The sequence below is a fragment of the Callorhinchus milii genome, unplaced genomic scaffold, assembly GCF_018977255.1.
Source record: "Callorhinchus milii isolate IMCB2004 unplaced genomic scaffold, IMCB_Cmil_1.0 Scaffold7, whole genome shotgun sequence".
Lineage (NCBI taxonomy): Eukaryota > Metazoa > Chordata > Chondrichthyes > Chimaeriformes > Callorhinchidae > Callorhinchus > Callorhinchus milii.
Genome location: NW_024704748.1, coordinates 10,056,078 through 10,077,420, shown reverse-complemented (window position 1 = coordinate 10,077,420; position 21,343 = coordinate 10,056,078). Strand labels below are relative to the sequence as shown.

The 21,343-nt window shown below is 38.7% G+C and overlaps 2 protein-coding genes across 5 annotated transcripts in view; one reads left to right on the top strand and one right to left on the bottom strand.

Moving 5' to 3' along the window:
* Positions 1-5,739, top strand: part of kat6b (K(lysine) acetyltransferase 6B) — an 86,334-nt gene extending 80,595 nt beyond the window's left edge. For all 4 annotated transcript variants that reach the window (XM_007898735.2, XM_042336625.1, XM_042336624.1 and 1 more), the window contains exons 16-17: positions 405-726; positions 1,987-5,739. In XM_007898735.2, coding sequence (XP_007896926.2) covers positions 405-726; positions 1,987-4,406 — 2,742 coding nt within the window. In that variant the 3' untranslated portion in view covers positions 4,407-5,739. The remainder of the gene's footprint in view (positions 1-404; positions 727-1,986) is intronic.
* A 6,392-nt stretch (positions 5,740-12,131) lies between these two features.
* Positions 12,132-18,363, bottom strand: LOC103181981 (dual specificity phosphatase 29-like). The gene is made up of 4 exons (XM_007898806.2): positions 18,189-18,363; positions 16,505-16,736; positions 14,352-14,572; positions 12,132-12,764 (listed from the first exon to the last, which is right to left on the bottom strand). The coding sequence occupies exons 2-4, from the start codon at positions 16,681-16,683 to the stop codon at positions 12,520-12,522; spliced, it is 645 nt and encodes a 214-aa protein (XP_007896997.1). The 5' UTR covers positions 16,684-16,736; positions 18,189-18,363; the 3' UTR covers positions 12,132-12,519.
* Between the last annotated feature and the right edge of the window lie 2,980 nt (positions 18,364-21,343).

Sequence of the window (21,343 nt, the reverse complement as noted above, 5' to 3'; positions counted from 1 at the left end):
TGCGAGATTGGCAAAAGGTAAATGACAAAATCTAACATCTAACAAAATCTAAAAAAAAAATTGTAAATAGCAAATCTAACATGTTTTAGTTGATCTGCTGCAAGTCATCAAATCCCCAAAATATTATTGTTAACTATTCAAGTCAGTGTTTCAGTGTAGTTCAACTGTGACTGAAACATATCACAATTTGGCAGTTACGATTCTCGCAGTTTAGATAAACCCGAAAGACTAAACTTATATTTGATGTAAATGGTTTCTTTTGAAGGTGTCTTTAAGTGTTTTGTTTATTATAATTCACTATGTTAAAGGATTGCTATTTTATATATTCATTCCGAACTCAATTTGTTTCTGTCGCAAAATGGCACAAATATAGTGTTTCCTCCTCTTATTTTCTGCTGTTTCAGAGGCTACCCATTCACCGAAAGAAGAGGGGTCGCAAGCGCCGAAGACATAACAGCAGTGTAACTACAGAGACAATTTCAGAAACAACTGAAGTGTTGCATGAAGCCTTTGAGAACTCTGATGATGAGCGGCAAATGCCCTGCCTGGAACCTACTTGTGAGGAAGAGGAGAACGATGAGGAAGATGAAAATGATGAACTAAAGAATTATTTCAGGCGTAACAGTCGCAGCTTGGGTTTTGAAAAGCAAAACACAAATCCAGAAGACGAGCAAGAAGATCACTGCAAGAGTGCAGACGAAACTCCTGAGAAAGAACAACGTACAGGTAAAAGATTGTAAAAAGAAAATGAGAATAAACTATTAAAAGCGAAGATTTCACTTGTTTTTAACGTAGCTTGAGGAATTTGAAAATAGAAGGAAAGTTAAATTAACGTACCTGATTGTTAAATCAGGGAGGAAAAGAGTAAAGGGAATCATCCTTTGCTCTTAAATATACGGTCAATTCACTTTAAGGTATATTCTGGGAAGCGTTTTAAGGTATCTCAACAACATGAGAAGGCACTATATCAAATGCAAGCATTTAAAAAAAAAACTCTTATCTCCTCGGTTTATTTCTACTTTGGGGCTCTTATTTTGGAGTCGACATCAGGAATTAGCTCTATAGGGAATTTTGTGGATTGGCATCTGGGCCATTTATGGATGATAATCAGGAAGGATCTCAGCTGGAAAAGTTAGTACCAGCTGAGTAAACAGCATTATTTGGCCAGTATAGACATTATTCCTGAAATCACTTGCCTTCACCTTTCCTTCAATCCACCACCCCCACCCCCAACACACAAAGTAATTTAAAGGAGAAAATATGCTGGAAGCCTGAGTAGATAGATTAATTTAATAGATACTTTGCGTTCAGCTTTGTATTTTACACAGGAATCATTCTTATCTTACTGTAATTTATTACTTCGATTGCCTTTGTTTTCTTCCTATGAATGTTTAATTTGTTCATGTTTTGGGTTGACATTTATTGGAGCGCAATGTGTTGAGCTGCAAAGTGGCCTCTGGTCCCCCTCAGAATTCTAGTCTCTTAAGGCTATAGGAGGTGCTAGATTGAGGCCCTATGGAAAGCAAGAAATTATTGAAGAGAGCTGCATTGAACTTTACAATGCTACCGGCTTAATGTGCCCTATCAACAATAGGTTCTTTAATGTTATTTCCACAATGGTGAGGTTTCCTTTATTTTAACTTTTTGCCAGTACAAATAGAACTGTGGAAGTAGATATACTGCGAACGGCAAAGTTATTCAATAATAATAATAATAATAATCCTTGCATTTGATATAGCGCTTTTCACGTCGGGAGGACATCCCAAAGCGCTTCACAGAACACACTGTAAAGTGAATTGACTTTTTGTGGGCGAACGCGGCAGCCAATTGCACACAGCAATGTCCCACAAACAGTCGTAGATTGAAAATGACCAATTTATTATTGTTTTTGGTTTTTGGAGGGATTATTATTATATTCAAAGTGAACATCCGCAAATGTTCCGATGTGTATAATTACGGTATGTTGTTTTTTTTGTTTTTCCTCAGATAAAGTGAATGGTGATATCTCTTCAAAAGAAAGCATTGAGGAAAACTCTGTCCACCCTGAGCCTATAACACGAGTTGTGAAACGCAAAAAAGGTTGGCCAAAGGGAGTGAAGCGTGGTCCAGCTAAATGGAGACGCAAAGCCGAGAATAAAACTGGGTTTAAACTCAACTTGTACACTCCGCCAGAGACTCCACTAGAGCCCGACCAACTGGTTACAATGGAAGAGAGCCAAGTTGTGGTTGAGAAACACAATGATTCAGCACCTGTGATAACTGAGGAAGAAGAACTCGAAGAAGAACCAGAATCTCCAAAGAAGCCCGACTGCAAATCGAGTGCAGACGAGCCTTTAGAAGAAGCAACTGAAAAGGAGAATGGTGAAGTGAACAAAATGCCTCAGGAAGAAGCTGAAAATCTAGCAGGTGAGCGTGAGGAAGAGGAGGAAGAGGAGGAACCAAACCAAAATGAGGATCATGATGCAGACGATGAGGATGATAGCCACATGGTGTCTACTGAGGTAGGAAAGGAAAATCCAGAGGAAGAATTCAAGGAAGATTCCCAAAGTCAGGAAACCTTTTTGGGGTTAAATATTCCCAATAGCGCGACAGAGCATAAAGATGAAATGGATCCCCAAAATGACCGTGTGCCAGATTCTGATGAAGATCAAATGAACGATCAAGGTGGGAATTCAGAGCATGTACCGGACTCTGATGAAGATCACACAGACAACCGGGATCCAAAAGACAGTGGCCAACAGTCCCCAGAGTTCAGAGCAGAAAACATTGTAACTGCAGAACTTGATACAGAGACGGTGCAGGCTGTTCAGTCATTAACACAAGAAAATAACGAGCAGGAAAGCAATGAACATGAAAGTACCTACCAGGACTGTGCAGAGACACTGGAGGCGTGCAGAAACCTGCAAAATTATACTCACACAGAGCAGAGTCCACAAATGACCACAGTGGATGACTGTCATCCATCAGATCATAGCAGTCCCATTTCATCTGTTCATTCCCATCCTAGCCAATCTGTTCGCTCTGTCAACAGCCCCAGTGTGCCTGCTCTGGAGAGCAGTTATGCTCAGATAAGTCCTGACCAGACTGGCATTTCTGCACCATCTTTACAAAACATCGAAACCAGCCCAATGATGGACGTTCCTTCAGTTTCAGACCATTCGCAACAAGTTGTGGACAGTGGCTTTAGTGACCTAGGCAGCATTGAGAGCACAACTGAAAACTATGAGAATCCTAGCAGCTATGATTCTACAATGGGTGGTAGCATTTGTGGAAATAATTCAGCACAGAACAGTTGCTCTTACAGTAACATATCTTCTAGTAGCCTTACTCAGAGTAGCTGTGCCATGACTCAGCAGATGACAAACATTAATGGTAGTTGTAGCATGATGCAGCAAAATAGCATCAACTCTCCACCAAACTGCAGTGTTAAATCTCCGCAGAATTGTGTAATCGAAAGACCTCCCAGCAACAATCAGCAGCAACTCTCACAGTGCAGCATGTCCACCAGTTTCACACCAGCAATACAAATGACAGACATTTCAGAAACTGGGAACTCAGCTATCAGCATCTATGAAAGGATGGGCCAGGGTGACTTTGGAACTGGTGGCTATCATCAACCATCTGCCAATTTCAGCCTGGCCAAACTGCAGCAGCTAACTAATACAATCATGGATCATCCATTGCCTTACAATCACTCAGCTGCTGTTACTTCCTATGCAACTAGCGTTTCCCTGTCCTCCCCACATACAGGCCTTGTCCAGCTTTCACAGTCTCCTCATTCCTTAGCAGGGGGGCCTCAAGCACAACCTACAATGACTCCCCCACCTAATCTAACACCTCCACCAATGAATCTGGCAGCACCACATCTTCAGCGCAGTATGGCAGCCCCTAATATTGGGATCCCTCATACCCAAAGATTGCCCACACAGATGGCAGCCAAAGGCCATGTTGCAATACGTTCCAAGTCGGTGCCCTTACCACCTGCTGCTGCTGCTCACCAGCAGCAGATCTACAGCCGTGCCTCACCAGCAGTGGCCATGCAGTCAGCTCCCCGACCTCTGGCAATGCAGCGTGGCATGAACATGGGAGTTAACCTAATGCCAGCGCCAACTTACAATGTCAACTCAATGAACATGAATATGAATACACTGAATGCTATGAATGGGTACAGGATGACTCAATCCATGATGAACAGTGGCTACCATGGAAATCCTGCTTACATGAATCAAACTGCTCAGTATCCCATGCAAATGCAAATGAGCATGATGGGAACTCAGCCATACAGCCAGCAACCGATGCAGACCACCCCACACAGCAACATGATGTACACACCACCAGCTCACCACAGTTACATGAACACTGGCATGCCTAAGCAGTCTTTAAATGGCTCCTATATGAGAAGGTAATTTTTTGTTGGGCATATGAGGTACTAAAAGGAAATTCTGCCTGGCTGAGTGCAAGAAATCCATTTCTGGATTTGATGGCTGAATTGTCAATAGAAAACAATTTTAAAGAAATTATTAATGGCACTTTGCATTCAATCTGTTGACAGAAGGAAGCCTTATTTATTTTTTTTTAAAAATCAACATCGGATGGGGTATTGTTATCTTTGTTGTTCAACTGTACCTTTCCTTTCTGTGCTTGGCTTGAACAGAGTATGTCTTAGAAAGAAATATGGAGATTGAGGCTTGAAAAATTCGATAAGAATGAATACTGCATTTATACGCAGTAACTGCCATGCAATGGAAACTTTAAATGTGCCTAATTGCCCATAGAAAGGATTTTGAAAGTTATAAAATAGTGAAGCGGAAAGCTCAAATGGTGGACGGCTTTACCAGACTTGTGGCTGGAACTCGGATGCTTTCGTTCTTTGGACTTCTGTTATTATACAAGTGTATTGGATTTTGTTGAGCTGATGCCTAATTCAGCATGCAGCAGAACATCATTGGAATTTGTTTGTGACAGTGTGTCCTTTAGTAAAACAAAAATGTGTTGTGTTTAACAGCAAGCCATTTCTTATGTTTTGCCTTTATTAGGTTTTACTAGCTTTGAAGTCAAATGAAAACTATATTTTTGTTAATTCTGAGATTGTAAAAATTATAAAAGCTAGACCTTGAGTTCATTTGGCAGTTTTGAAGGGGTTACTTGCAAAATGTTAAGTGTAAAATTGAAATATTTCTTTTTTGTAACCTTTCTTTCCTTCAGTGAGGCAGCTTTATAAATGCAAAGTATTCAGTTTGACAAATGAAGACACAAATTTGGTTTAACAGCATATCTGAATATTTGTACCTGTCAGTCTCATTTAAAGCGTAGCTTTTCCTCCAAGTTCAGTCAGCAGCTGAACATGCTGTCGTATATGTTCAGAGTTATGTTGGCCCAATGATAACCACCTTGAACTATTCATTGGCATTCCATCAGTAGATTTTTCTATCTTTAGAGAATATCGAAGTTATATTTTAACAAGAGCTTAGAACTGTAGTGTGTGAATAGACCAACATAAGCTTACAAAACGCATGTAAAAAGCAAAAGTATTTGTGACTGTTTATATTTCTTCCTTTTTGTAGCCTTTGTACTTGTACATGGTGACTGTAAGGACTGAGAGGAAAAAGCTGGATACATGTATAAAATAGGACGCAAACAAGTGAGATGCACTTGTATTTATCAGTTATCTTTCTAGTGAGTCACCTCAAAGGACGCTGTACATTTTAACATGGAATAAATTATGTTGAGCCATTTCCAGATTTCCTGTGCTCTGAAATTTTTCAAGTTGTTGGTAAAGTATGTAGAAATAGCAACATATGTATTAACAATATTGATGTACAATAATAATAATAATCCTTGCATTTGATGATAACCTCGAGGGGAAAAAAACCCAAAAGAATACGCTTAAGTGAGTGTGTTGCTACTTTCTTTTATATTCTGCACTTACCAGAAAATTAGATATAAAAAAAGATCAAAACTGTTGGAAATTTCATGTCAACACTTCCTCTTTAAGAAATACCTGTGTTCCCTTTGTCATACCTGTTCCACAGGTGTAAACTATGCAATATTGAAAAGATGCATGTCCCTTTAAAAGCCATTTTAGACCTTTTAAGGCACTCGTGCTGATATATATTTTCTTTTCCTGTTAGCAAAATATACTTGTAATATTCCTGTTCCAGGCTTGTATTTTATTTTAATCTGGGGTTTTGAATGTTTTTCCAACTATTACATTATATTTTTAAGCAAACTGGTCTGTCCATTCATCTCCACATACTGTTGGATAATGTAAGCTATCCAGCCATCCTAGGCTGCATATATGTAAAATTAATCATTCACCATAGCTAAGTGTGAGACATTGCTGTGTGCAAATTTGCTGCCAAGTCCACCTAAAAATACAAAATACACTTTCGAAGAGGTAGGATTTGAGATTGAATTTAAAGATAGAGAGGGGTTGACAGTGTGGTAGGGGAGGGAGTCCCAGAGCTTAGTGCAAGGAACTTAGTGCAAAGGTTTGGCCACCAATGGTGATGTGGGGACAGTGGGGAACATGCAGCAAGCTTGAGTTAACTGAGTGACGGGGGCAAGCAGAGAAGTAGAGTAGGAGAAGATTGGAGAGAGGAGGTGCCAGAAGTGGATGGATTTGAACATGAGGTTGAGAACCTTGAAGCTGATTCACTGGGAACTCATGGAGAGGACTGGGGTGATGGATGTGGGAGTTTGGTGCAGGTGATCAAGTGAGGGGTGTTTTAGGTGAGACCAGCGAGGAAGGCATGGGAAAAGGTATGCCCTCTTATACCGTCATGCAGTGGCATTGGGTGTAAGAGATTATCTTATGTCTTTCAAATTCAATTATTCTCTTTGTTTGCAAACCGTAGCAGTTTTCTCTAAACTGCAAAAGGCTTTCCAGTTATGGTACTGTAAACTGCTGCCCTATTAGTTTAGAAAGCAAAATATTTTAGAGAGCCAAGTCTATCTGGAGGCAAACCACAGGCACATTTATTGAGCCTTCTCTTGGCAGTATTCTTCCTCAAAACCAGGCTTCATCTACAGGCATCTCTCCTGCTCCAATGCAAGATTACCTGCCTGTTCCAGGATGTGAATAAATTATGATTCTGAGGCTTGTGAGATTAATTGCATAACTCAATGACAGATGGAAATGGCTCCCTTTTATCACTTCACAGCAGGAAAGATGAAGTAAAAATGAATAGTGTGCCAAATGTTAATTACTTGTTTGCAATGATCTTGCTGACAACTCTTTTCTGTTATTCTATGAAAGAAACACTATTTTTAGTTTTCTTATTGGATGGATAAATCCCACATGCTTGCAAAACTAAGCTGCAAAGATGTAATTGAAAGATGCGCTTAGATTGCTGAATATTCACATGTATAATATTGCATTTAAATTCTAATCGAAATATTCCCTACATATGACTATAGTGCCATTCACACTGAGAATATCACAATACTGCATTTACGGGTAAAGTGTAATGACTATATTTTGTAGGCAAAGACCCAATCATAGTGCCCAACAGAGCTACGGAATACCTTATTATATAATGTACCTCTACCAAAACAGGCACACTATATAATAAGATAGCAATGTCTCACCAAAGCATATCTGTTGACCACTAATTGGTAGTGACTTGGAAAGCCATAAATTCCCTATTTTGAAAAACTAGGGAACACCTAGAATAATGGGTTAATTTCCATGGTCCAAATTGCAAGTATATTTTCCATCGTAGCCAAACAGCAAGAGAAGGCAACAAGTATTTGCATCAGAGCACATGCTCTACAATATATTATTTGAATTTGTTTAGCACCTTATCAAGTTCGCACAATGTTACTTTGGTGTGTAATAACTGTTGCACAGACAAACATGCAGGTATAAGTGATAAGGCGCTATATCAAATATATAATATCAAGGTTGTCTGCACCAGTAACATTGCACAAATAATGGAACCAACTTTAGATGCAGGCAAACAAGCAAATGTCTTCTGCCATTTCCAAATGTTGCACTTATCTCCAGGTCCCTGTTTTACCACGCCCCCCCCAAAAAAAACAGTATTGTGTACCACAGAATTGGCCACCAGGAGCTTGGCCTCATTACTGTTCTCCATGGTGATAAAAAACAGAAACGCTGTGCAGCTCCTGGGTCCTGGGAGCCAGACCATCCAACAATAAACAAGGCTTCAAGCTGCCCCTCGAGGACATCCATTTGCAGAGGATGCTAGAGGGCCTGTTCAGTGTTCTCCATCGAGCCTGCCTTACTATGCAAGGTGCCACCTGTACTCAAAAGATGAATGTTAACAGAACTGAGAACAAAACTTACACTACTGAGCAGGAACAAAGCACTTGGACTTGTTATCTAACTCCATTTGGTGGTAAGTTGTATTTATGATCCTCAACATAGGTGAAACTACTTTAGGAACACAAGGTAAGCACATCAACCATTCAGATTTGCATGCCACATGGCCTCCTTAATATGAGAATTAACTACTCAAAAGATCTTGTAGAATATGAATGGAAACTAGCCATAGAATAATGGATTCCTGTTAATTTCCATGCTCCAAATTGCTTTCCACCGTAGCCAAACAACAAAAGAAGGTAACAAGTGCAGAGTAAAGCATGTTGTCAACCGATTCCATTATCATGCAATCATCTATCAAACTGGCATGCATGCTCACCCATTCCCAATTAGAATAGGGTGAAAGAAAAGAAGAGAAAAAAATAATTTCCAAAATTCATGTACAAATTCATGTACCTCATGTACAAATCCATCCATTCCTGGCACCTCCTTATCTCTCCAATCTTCTATTCTACTTCTCTGCTTGCCCCCGTCACTCAGTTACCTCAAGCTTACTTCACATTGGGAGGTCCTCCCGACGTGAAAGGCGCTATTCAAGTGTAATCTTGTTGTCGTTGCATGTTCCCAACTGTCACTGCGTCACCATTGGTGGCCAAGCCTTCGGTTCCTATAGACTGAAGTCTAGTTTTAGCCTTAAGCCTATTACATTAACGTTTAAGTAAGTGCAGAATTTTGGAAATGATTAAATTCAGCCATAATTTGGAAGGATATTTACTGCAGGAAGGAACTGCAGAAATGTTTCCAAATTAGGACTAAATTTAAGAATTTTCTAAAATTCTGCAAAGGCTTAAACTTTTAAGACTTTTAATGGTATTACATGATGGATTTCTGGTCTCTGGCCCATAGTTTATACCTATAATTTTAATTGAAATCTAATTCTACACATTTTCTTTCTCTTTGACTTTCTTTAATTGCACCAGTGATTCTTGCCAGTACCAACGTGGAGTTTCTCTGATCACCAGTGATATACCTGAACAGGATGCCATCCCATTGTTGCAAGAAGCTTGGGCAATACACGACTTGAAGAGAAATCAATAACAAGGAGACATGAACTTGAATTGTTATTAAAAGAGTTAAGGGTGAAGCTAGAAGATGCTTTTTTCATGCATAGGGTTAATAGGCTGACCATGGTAAGAATGAATGGGAATTGGAAAATTTGAAGCAGAATATAAAAAGTGTTTGGAAAAATCAGGGAACCTGGAGTGGTGAACTAGCATAAGCTTAGGTTTATGGACCAAATAGTTGCCTCCTACACCTTAAAATTAGAAATTCAGCTTCTGTGAAAAAACACGAGTTGAATGAATCCAAATCCGCAATCTGAAAGCAATTCCTATTTTGTGCTAGAAAACATAAAAGGAACTAGTATACAGTCATTGCAGATGCAATGAGCTTTGTAGTTGTGGGTGGCTAAGCATAAGAGGGATTTATTTTCACACATGGTTGGCCAATTCCATTTTCCCAGCAGTCACAGTAAAATTATTTTGTTTGTGGACAAAATGGAGACTGCGTCTGTGAGTAGTTTGCTCAGTTAATTTGTTAGTGCAATTGAATGGGCTTTTAAAAAACTGAAAATGCTGGAACACCATTGAAATTAAAGGGAAATGACTGTGTGATAGTCATATATTTTGATGTGCATCCATCGATTTAGTTAATTTACCAACTTGAATTAAACATTTCACTTTGCTCCGCACTTTTGCTCCATCAATGGAGCTGGATAAAGTGATGATGAAAACATTATACTACAGAAATAAATTACTACATCAAAAGCTATTGACATTTAGATAAAAAGCAGCCCATAACATTTTTTGACTGGTGCTTATGGAATTAAATGGAAAAAAAGTTAATATTGTTTAGGTAAGTTTGTGGTTTTTCACACTGATCTTTTGTTAGCACATTTAACAGAGAAATCCCACTTAGAAATCACAATTTTCAGACATGTTGATCGGAAATATAAACTTGAACTTCCAATGGCCTAATAGTTTAATTTGATTACATCTACAACAATCATTTCTTATTAAAACTATCCATACTTAGCCAGAATTTAACATAATCAGGTTTACGTGTTACAGAATTGAAATGAACTCCTTGAAGCGGGTTTTACTGGTACTAGTTGTAACTAGGTAGAGTTTTGTAAATTTAAAAACCCTGTAGTTACTGTGAGAGTACTGAACGACTGGGCTCAAATCATTGATATTCCAGAGTAACACAGGCTTCAGCAAGCCCAATGGATCCCTCTCCTCACCAGGGAAAGAGTTTCAAGTGACACCATTATCTTGAAGTGTCTGGGAGCAAGAGATGGGTTTTCTTTTACAAATACTCAATCGATGACTGTATGTGTACTCTGTGACTAATATAGTGTACAATGTCATTTAGAGCTGAGGTTTTTGAGGATTTCCATTCTTCTACTAGCAGTTCCAGCCATCTTGCCACATGGACGTACAAAGGAGAAAATTTAGATTAGTTAATTTTCCAAATCTAAACGACTAAATGCCAAAACCATTCTTAACACATTACACTGTCCAAGGAAACATCCTCTCTCATTTGTTGGTTTGCACTACATGTGCTGTCACAAGTTTAAGCATCCAAATAGCTTTTCTTCTTTGTATGTCTATATGTGTTGCTTCTAACAAGAGCTACGAGTGGATTGGGTTTGTCTGTGGAGTTTCCATCCACTTGTTAAATGTCTCAAAAGAAATTTTAATCTGAGTTCAGTGTAAATCCTCGACCAATATGTCACAGTAAACAGAATGCATTAATCTCAAAAGAATGGATTGAGATTAAATTGTTTAGCTAAGAATAAGAACAAACAGAACCATGTGTTTGTTACAGGCAAATCAAGTTGCTTTTATTTTTTGAGTTTCCTGAGGATCGTTACAAAATGGTTTTGCTTGCTTCAGAAACAAGAAAGCCTGAGATGAGCAGTGGGACATAGGCAGAAGAATACTTTGTAATATTTGAACGTTTAAACAATCAAAATCACCCTTTAACAGTCCTCAATAATAATAATATTGAACCATTTGGAGGCATGCCTACATTATGCACTGCAGACGTAAGTGACACTTTGTTGCAGCGAGAGTCCCCTCAGTTATCGGAGCCCCAAGTGCTTTTCAAAAAACCCTCAGAGCACTTGGTATTGTAGTAAATAACAATCTGTGGAGATTTGAGATAGTGCTTGTGCATGTGTCTGGCTACCAAGTGCACTCCAACGCCAGAGTGTCACAGACTGTTATTGGAATCGTGTATCTCTTAAAAGCTTGATATCATTATTGTGGAGTCCTGTAGCTCAGTGGTTAGAGCACTCACCTTGCAAGCGAGACACCTGGGTTCAATTCCAGACAGGGCGAAACCTTGAGCAAGTTTCCTTACGCCTAATAATAATCCCTCCAAAAAACAGAACAATAATAAATTGGTCATTTTCAATCCATGACTGTTTGTGGTAAGGCTGTCGTGTTTCGCCTACAAATATACAGTCAATTCACTTTACAGCATATTTTGTGAAGCGCTTTGAGACGTCTAGAAGATGCGAAAAGCGCTATATCAAATGCAAGGATTATTATTATTATTCAACCCTACATTGTAATATGTCTATTATTATGGTTAAGGGCTGAATACACTACCAACACTTAAAAAACATTTGGTAATGTTATAAGGTCTCAGATAATATAATGTACTTGCATATACTTACCCATATGGTTAAATATATTATAAAGCTTTCTTTTTTCTGTCCATACCATATTAGATTATTCTTTGGAGATATTGTACTCAAAGACAACAAGACATTTTATGGAAAAAACATTTTGTATTTTGAAAACAATTGCTGAAAAATATTTGGAATATCAAAGCACAATGTTATATGTTAATTTGTATTAAAAAGATGTTGAAAACTCAACTGTGTCATCTCAATACAGTGTAGCCAACAGATAGTCAAAATAATAATAAATATGTGCATTGAAATAACTTGAGTAATTTCAGGACACTTTGAAATTCTGATATCATAATTTTAGGTGTGATTTGGCACTGCAAAACAGTTGTCCGAATAACTATTTTGTCCTTGTAAAACAAACTCTGCGTATTGTGGCAGAAATTAATTAAATTAAATTTAAACAGTTTAAATTTGACATCTTAAACTGAATTAATCCATATAAAAGGAGTCCTACTGTGTCTGCGGATTGCTAATATGCTTCTTTTTCTTCACCATTGTTTTTGATCCCATTCCTTCTATTGCTTCTCTCTATTGCCAGTTGTATATCAAGGGTTCTCAGTTGTTTCAGGAAGCCGCGGTTTGGTAAAATGCATCTCCGTTGAATTACTTCTTGAATTGCATCTACCACTGTCATATTCTTATATATCATCAGATAAGCCAGAACAAGTGTGGCTGACCTGCTTCGACCCATAGCACAATGTACCAAAAGTTTACCTGGAAGTAAATAGAATGAATTAGATCTGGGACAAATTATATATATTTTTAAATCTTTCACTCCTATCACAAACTTACAGGAAAGATGCACCCAAAATACAGGCACTGGACTCCGATGCACCCTAGAGGTGTCACATCTACTAGATGAACGGGGTCAGAGCTCAGGTTCTAGCCAATCGACAGGGAGAGAATTGTGGACAAATTAAATCCTGTATGTAATGTGAAATATTAAGGCTTTGTGATTTAAAGGCAACTTTGTTTCTGTTTTTTTGTTCATTTAAAATAATAATCCCTACTACTTTCAGGTCCAAGTTCGGTTATGATCTTTAGTTATGGGTTTTCTTAAGGGAATTTGCAACTTTGTAACCTCTGCTTAGACTCCGTACATTTGTGTGGTGCTTGAATGAAATAAGTATCAGGCTCAAGTGTGATGTCCGTCCCTACACCATCCGTTTCCCCTGCACCGTCAAATAGCCTGACGATGGTCATTGTTTACGCTTCCACTTGAAGAATAGCCACTTGGGCAGAGCTGTCATTTAGTACCCCTAGAACTATATCACAACTGTATGGCAAGGAAATATCTTTGATAAATTCAAAGGCAAGGAAATATCTTTGATAAAATCATATTCTAAGACCAACATAGTATCTAGCATATCAATTATGCTGCCTTTAAATAAGCGCTTTTTTGGTTTATTACGTTGAGATTGATAAGTTACCACTGTAACATACAACCTAATGACTTCTGAGATGTCTTTTCACCAGAGGTAATGGCTCAGTCCTGACTGGCTTACTGCTACTATTAATAAGAAAGCTATGTTTCTTCTGCACTTTAGTCACCTAAATGGACTTAATGTTTTCCAGTGAGTTGTCAGCAGGACTTGCCTCTAGGGTGATATAATTTGAAATCTGATATATAATGGTTATCATTTATATATTGACGTAACTGATTCCATGATTCACAGTAGAGTAGTATTACGCTAATGTTGCAGATTAGTCTTGCATCAATCTGACAAGTAAGCAATCAGGGCTCTTAATGTATAACTAGGTTTGGATCATGACACAGGTGGCTACTTGAGAATATTGTGTTTTCACAGGACAGATTCTGGTAAGTATTATCTGCACTCAAAATGTGAGCTTCTCAACGATGCGTCAATGTGGGGATTTTCTCTGATGATCCAACTCTTTCTGTCACTGTACTTGATCTCAGATTCAGTGTTATTCATCAGCTATGAAGTGACTGTGCATTTGTAGGCAAACACAGCAGTCAGTTTGCTCACAACAGTGTCCCACAAACAAACCATGAAGTGAGTGATCAATTTTATTACCTACAGTGACTGCTACACAGTCACTACACTTTGCAATAAATCCTGCAAAGCGATTTGAAACATCCTCTCAATAAGAATACCCCTTTCTCTCTCTCTCTATATATATATATGCAACAATTAATGTTATTATTTATTTTGGGGCCAGAATAGTGGGAGGAACTCCCAATACACCAGTTCAGACAATAGATGTACATTACTTGGATATTAATAAATTGCCCGTGAGATTTTATTCTTGTAGTTAAATGTGACAAACATCACTTACTTCCTTCTGTGCTGAGAGCTTTATCAATGTATGCGGCGGCTGGATAAAAGAATTCACTCAGGTTAAACCGAGGCAGATCTTCAGCCTCAACCCCATAGTAATCGATAGGCATTTCACTGTAATATTCAGCTCCTGTGTCCACATTCCAGCGACCATGAGCTGCATTTAATATGTGAGTGAAACCAGTCTTTTCAATCATGTACCGGTCCAATGCAGTGGCTCTGTGAGACATAGATACAACATATCTTAATAGAGCTTCATCCAATCAAGGTACATGTACTCAATGGAAAATATTTTGAAACAAAACGGCTTCCTCTCCCCTATCGCTCCCTTTTCGTTGATAGTCAGTTCTCTTGGTGTAGGTTTGAGCAGGTAATCTGATCCTACACCTTTGTGAATGTTGCTCTATAAATATGGTCATTAGGAGATGTGCTCATACAATAATCATCTCGTATTTGATTTGGTGTCTTATCACAGCATCGAGCCGTCTCAAAGCGCTTCACAGGATATACTTGTAAAGTGGATTAACTCTGTATTTTTTAGGTGTGACAGCCACTTTGTGCAAAGCAATGTGCCGACAAACAGCCAATTTTATTTTGGGGGGATTTGTTGGTTAGGACACCGGGAGAAATTCCTTCTCTTTTTAAATAGTACAGTGAAATCTTTAATGTTAACCTGAACAGATAGATGGGACCTCGATTTAACATCTCATCTGAAGGACAGCACGTCCGACAATGGAACACACCCCAGCAGTAATGGTAGTCAAAAAATACAATCAGAATATACTCTCACCTCCCTGTGAAGAGATATCTGCACTCTTTGTGTCTCCCTGGCCACAAGGGGGAAAACTCACATATGTTTTGTAAACACATGGAGGTTTATGGAAATAAAGAAACAGGATTGAAACTGCTGATGTGTTGATCATCACCTTGGACAATTAACACATTAAATGTCACAATTCACAGCAATATTTTGAAACAATTTAAAAGTGCCTTTGTTCTTTATATAAACGGATAGGACTGTAAAGATTCAATCTCAATCACTCAAGGTGGTAGCGTCATGATCTCCACAGCAAGAACGTTCCTTAGTGGATTTCAGTGCTCTATATTTTTACTTGACATTAATGGTATGTATCTTTAATACAATATGAATCTTTTAACTTCAGACAGCCAGTGTATCCTGGTGTAAATTATACTGTAGCAACATTGTTTGTCCTTAGACATAAAACTAATTAATTTCATGGTGTGACCATATCAACATACTTTTATTATTGGCCCCTGGGACACAAGGCTGTCACATGATGGACCAAAAACAGATACACCGCAAATATCAATCGACAGACTTAGTCCAGACAATCCTGACTTTACAACCACTAAAATATTTATAGTCTGTCTGCATTGTATAATTTATGCCAAAGAATCTATGGGATATTTTGTAACTGTCATCAATTATAATCAAAACCAATGGTGCAATGTTAAAGCCACTGCTTCATATTACATGCATTATCTACATGATAACATGTATTTGATTTTAAATATTCCCCTGTTCCTGACAAAAACAGTTGATGGACAATTTATCTGAAACCCTCTAATTACCCTCTAGTTTCTCTATCTTCTACCTACCTTAGTAACTCTTTAAAATCAATGACAAGAATCATTCAGATAAAGAAATCCCTTCTGCCCATTTAATCTCATCCTTCCAGCCTACCAACTCTATCATTCTTCCATCACAGCATTAAAGTGGATCTGTAAATTTTGAGTCTTGTATCCTGGGGTAATGTAAGGCAATCTTGGAAAAGATCAAGGTAGTGAATCTTCCCCAGAAAAAAACGAATGGAAGTGTTAGAATGGGAAGATCGGGAAACATAGCTTGTTCTTGAGACACATACTCCTACCACCTGTGTGTTTTATTACATGTACTTTTTAATTATTTCTCTGGAGGTTAAGTAGGTAGATTACAGGACAGTGTTGCAGAGATAAGCATGTGTAAACTGCATGGTAAATTATGACTTAAAACAACTGCTAGTGTGTTGGTGGGACTCAAAGTGTAGTGATATTTGATTTGACGACACAAGGAAATGATATATATGTATTATGTTGTGTATAACAGAACCTTTATCTGACTGAACAAATAGAGTTCAAGTCCCAACTTACTCGTCTCCTATGTAGATGCCCGGCCACACTTCATTGACATGTGTATACTTCGCAGACCCTTTCCAGAAGAGACGCTCCAGCTCAAATGCACCTGGCGTTGCATAGTCATCATTGGGGTCAACTTTAACGGCTGAATAGGCGTTTTTTTTCTTCTGGATCGGGATCCCTGCGGAGGACATCCCTGTACTTTGATGCTCTGAGGTATGTGGTTACTTGTTTAGACGCCGTTGACCTAGAATTTTGGTACAAAATAATCTAGGGTAATAAGATGAAGTCAAAGACCTCTTGTTACAATCTGACCTCTTGGAATGGCTTACGTTTCTATGTATCTCACAGTTCCTCTTCAGGATTACTTGTTTTTAATTCTATAACAACAGATGTAATATGACCTCTGCAGTATACAGTATTGTTATAAAGAGAGGGGAAAGCAAAAAACACAATAGATTCATTGTGTAACAAAGGGGTCTAATTAACAATTTCATCATGTGGTACAATCCTCTTCAGCACATCAATCCTGTGCGTCTCCTTTTCTTGGGTAAATTCTTCCTTTTCCCAGCCTCTTGAGCCCATTATCAGCATTGAGCATGCATCACGGTTCACCTCCTTATTCCTTCCCATGAATAATATACATTAACTCCACTCTCAGAAGAGCTTACTACTACTTATAATACCTTCCTTACCACAGATCCTAGCAGACAAAAATCCTCTTGTCAGCGCTTCTTCCCCCACCCTTTGGAACTTCAACCCACAGTCCTTTCGCCTCGCCCTCTCCCTTATGTCCTTCAAGATCTTCCTCTTCGACCGCACCTTTGATCATCTTCCTACTCATACCATCCCCACTCTCCAACCTTCTTGATCCCTATCCCCTAGCTCGGGTTCAAACCCTTGACTTTCCAGTGCCTTGGGATGTCTTCCTGATATGAAAGGTGCTATACAAATGTAAATTGTTCTTGTTTTGGGTCATGAATTTTTTTAAAAAATCTGTAACAATGAAATGTATTGGGAGAGTATGTATGAAAAGCTTTAAAAAGAGGGTGAAGGATACTTCACTATCACCAGTTTATATTATTAACAATAATAATAATAATAATGGATATGTGTTGAGAGCACTTTCATTTACCTTTCTTACGGTTAGAACAAGGGTTACAGGCAGAATGTTGTCCTTGACACTGACTAAATAAGAGATTTGGGATTCTTTGAAAGCCACCAAATATGAGTACGGAGTATTTCAGTGTATTCGTCATTTACTACAATTTGGAACAGGTTGCCTCTAAACTCTCAGAACCTGCAACTCAGATTCTATCCTGCGCTTCTCCATAAATTATCAGCATTCAGTCCCATGTGCTCAGTCACTGGAGTACCTGCTGAACATGAGCTTTTGCGGCTTGATTTAGATGAACAGATTTGAAATAAGTTTAAAGCTATAATTAGGACGCAACTGCAGTTAAAGCAATAAGCTTCAGCGAAGTGTAAAGCAAACAATTTCTAGTATGGAAAATATATTTTGTAAACTGTACACGATTTCTGAAAGCAGTCAAGAGTTTTCTTTTATAAAACATTGACCAAAAGGAACATGCAATCATTGCTGAGCTCACAGATATGTTTATTATTCGAACAGTTCGACAGAGATAAACACAAACTGTAAAGCAGATGAGCAGAAAGCTTGTCCCTCTTTGGTACTTACAGAAAGGTTCTGCTGAGCGTAGGTCTGTCACCAGGCTTCAGGTATTGCTTCTTCCTCCTCTTGCTCTTTCTTTCTCTCTCTCCCTCTCTCTCTGGTGTATCTCAATCTGGTAGCTGCTAACTTTGACCTTTGCTGTGGTTGTGGCTGGGGTTCGGTCCGGGCAGGATTAACGCTGCACAAATGTAGTATTTGTAACTATTTTTAACCCTGACCTGAAACCTTAACCCCCGAGGCTGTATTCTGACTTCTTCACTGTGGCACTGCAAAAATCCACATCACAGCAGACAGTTGTTCCATTTCTACTCAGCCACTAAACAAGTGCTTTAATTTAAGGCATGAACTCAGATGTAACAAAGTTTACAAACTTTAATCCTGTTTAGCGAATACCTCTGACAAGTAACGATAATAAATAATTATAAATAATAGAAATAAATATAGCGCCTCATCATGTTGTTGGGATATCTCAAAACGCTTCACAGGATATACTGCAATGTGCATTGACTGCAGTCTAAGAGAGTTATTGTCTAATGAGAAAAGGTAAGGGTGCTCCTGAAATGGTGCAGTTGGTGAAGTGACTGCCCATTGAGGAACCAGGCAGTAAAGTCCCTGACAGGGTCCTGACTGAGTTTGTTCCTCACTTTGTGCGGAGTGCAGAGTCATAGACATGTTGCAATTGGCCATGGCAACTTAGAGTAAAGAGAGGAAAATATCAGCCAGCAATTCTCATTCTTGACAGCTGTCTAGTCATCCATATTAGAAAGTGCACACGTGGATTTAGGGTGCGGGCAGGACTGAGTTTACTTGCAATGTGATTTATTATGGTTCAGAAGCAGAGCGGCACTTGAAGAGACAGAAGCTTCACCACCCACTAAAGTGATCTTGCCTTTCCCCCGAGGTTACGTTACTGCTAAGCACTGAGAATGTTCATTGGAGACCATCTCCCAAGTTAAACAGCTAACGCCGTACGAGATATGAAATCGCTGAGATCATGGGGTCAAGTGACTCATTCAGAACCATATGTATTTGTGTGCATTGAGATCATTCCAACTTCCATATAAAGCAAAGGCAAAAGTTAAATACTTCAAACAAAATGATAAAATAACTGCAAAAGCCAAAAGAAGATAAAATACAATACCTACATACGTAATTCGTACCAGAATTATCAGTGTAGGATTTTGCATTGCATTACTATTCATATCTGCCAATGTGTGTTTGTGTGTATTATGCATATGTGAGTGCATTAATAATAATCTAATAATAATAATAATTCTTGCATTTGATATGGCACATCAAAACTTCTCAAAGAACTTCACAGGATTTACTGTAAAGATTAGTAACTGTGCATTTGTACTTGGAATGCAATTGGGGAAGCAGACATTTACATATGTATGTGCACTTCTCGTCTCTGGGATCCACATTAACTCTTTACACGATGGAATGTCTGTCTTATCACCTAAATAAACGATGAGTGTTAACTCTTTTGATTTTTTTCTTCCCATTTATTAGATCCCAAAGGCAGTGCTTGTTGTACTCTGTGTGCTCCTTGGGGTAAATTTTCAACCCTAACATTTGGCATATAGGTGAGATGATGGCAACTTTCGTCAACCATCCACTTCAGGCACAACTCTCCCAATCCTGTGTGTGTTTACAGTGTGTGCGTACTAAATGCATTAATTAAAAGTTGTAGCTCTGCTTCAGTATAAAACAAATTTTCCGGCTCTTGCAATTGGAAGGTTATGTCCATTTGCATGCTTGAATCCTGAATATGCATGCAGTAATAAAAATAATAATATTAATAACACTTATATATACATCCTGCGAGTCCAGTGATTTGTAGTTTGACTTCCTGGACAAGGCATCACTGACATTGAGACATGACTTTCAATTTTTACATGTGGCTGGAACTGGTCCATGTCAATTACATGCATTGATACTTTTAGTTCTCGCCTACCCGTTTATGCACAATGGATATAAAAATACCATCAAGGCACAATCTAAAAATAATAAAGCCACGATGATAATGGCAATGTGTTGTAGACTAGAAATGAAGCTGGATACCCTTCAAACTCCCCGGATTCAAAACCCACCGTAAGACCCATCTTTTTGGCTGCACATTCAACTCCCTCCACCCCAACCACACCCAGCTCCTCCACTCCAGACAGCTGTGTAAAGTAGTTTGAGAAATCCTCCTGACCTGAAAAGCACTTTACGATGTACATTTTTGTTGTTGAACATTATTTACCAATAGAGAATTGCCATTACTTTATGAAACTGCTGTTCGTTGATTCACCTGGGGATAGGAAGTGTTCTGACAATGGAGAAGTGAAACTGCACCATTCTGAGTCAAACTTCTATTTGTGTTGGCAACAAGCAAAAGTACAGTCCATATAAAGACCTTGCAATGTGTGAAGTTGACAAATAGCAAACGGTTGCACGGCAACAGCTAAACATGATCCAAGTGGATATTTTATGATGAGGTATCAGTTTAACGGTCCCAGTGGCCCGAGGGCAGTTGTGTTGAGCAGTTGGTCACGGTTATTTAATAACCCAGTCCTTGCTGATGTTTTCAGTTGTCCAGCCTGGGCTGGAGGAGACTATTGAGGTTTCAAGCAGTGAATAAAAAAAAAGATGATTGTTCCTAATTAAATGATCTCAGTTAACCTCTAGTGCAGGAAAGTATGAGGTCTGGTGATCTAGAAAGATAGAACCAGGTTGACATCCATGGCATCCATGACAGGTGAGAAAGATTCCCTGCAAAGGGATTCCAGACTTGAGCTCCTTTTACAGGGAGACAGATATCCATCAAAGATTGACAGAACTGGATTAAGAATGGCACCTTGGGCAATGTTGCAAGAAAATAGTGAGCACCCATGGAATTGTATCCCAACAAGTGCCTGAAACCTAAGGACAGGAACTAGGAAGAAACCTGGCAAATTATTTGGTGGGGGGTGGGGGTGGTAGGGATGGAGGGAGGGAGGGGGTGCTAGGGGGTTATTCTGGTCCATAAAGTAAATACCTATCGACCTTGTCAGTGTGTACTTTTAACCAGCAAATCTGCTCTCAAAGCACGTTGTCCAGGTCATAATTTTACTTATGGCTTTTACTGCTGTTGAAAAAACACTTGCAGCTTTTTTTATACCCCACCACTTCTTCAA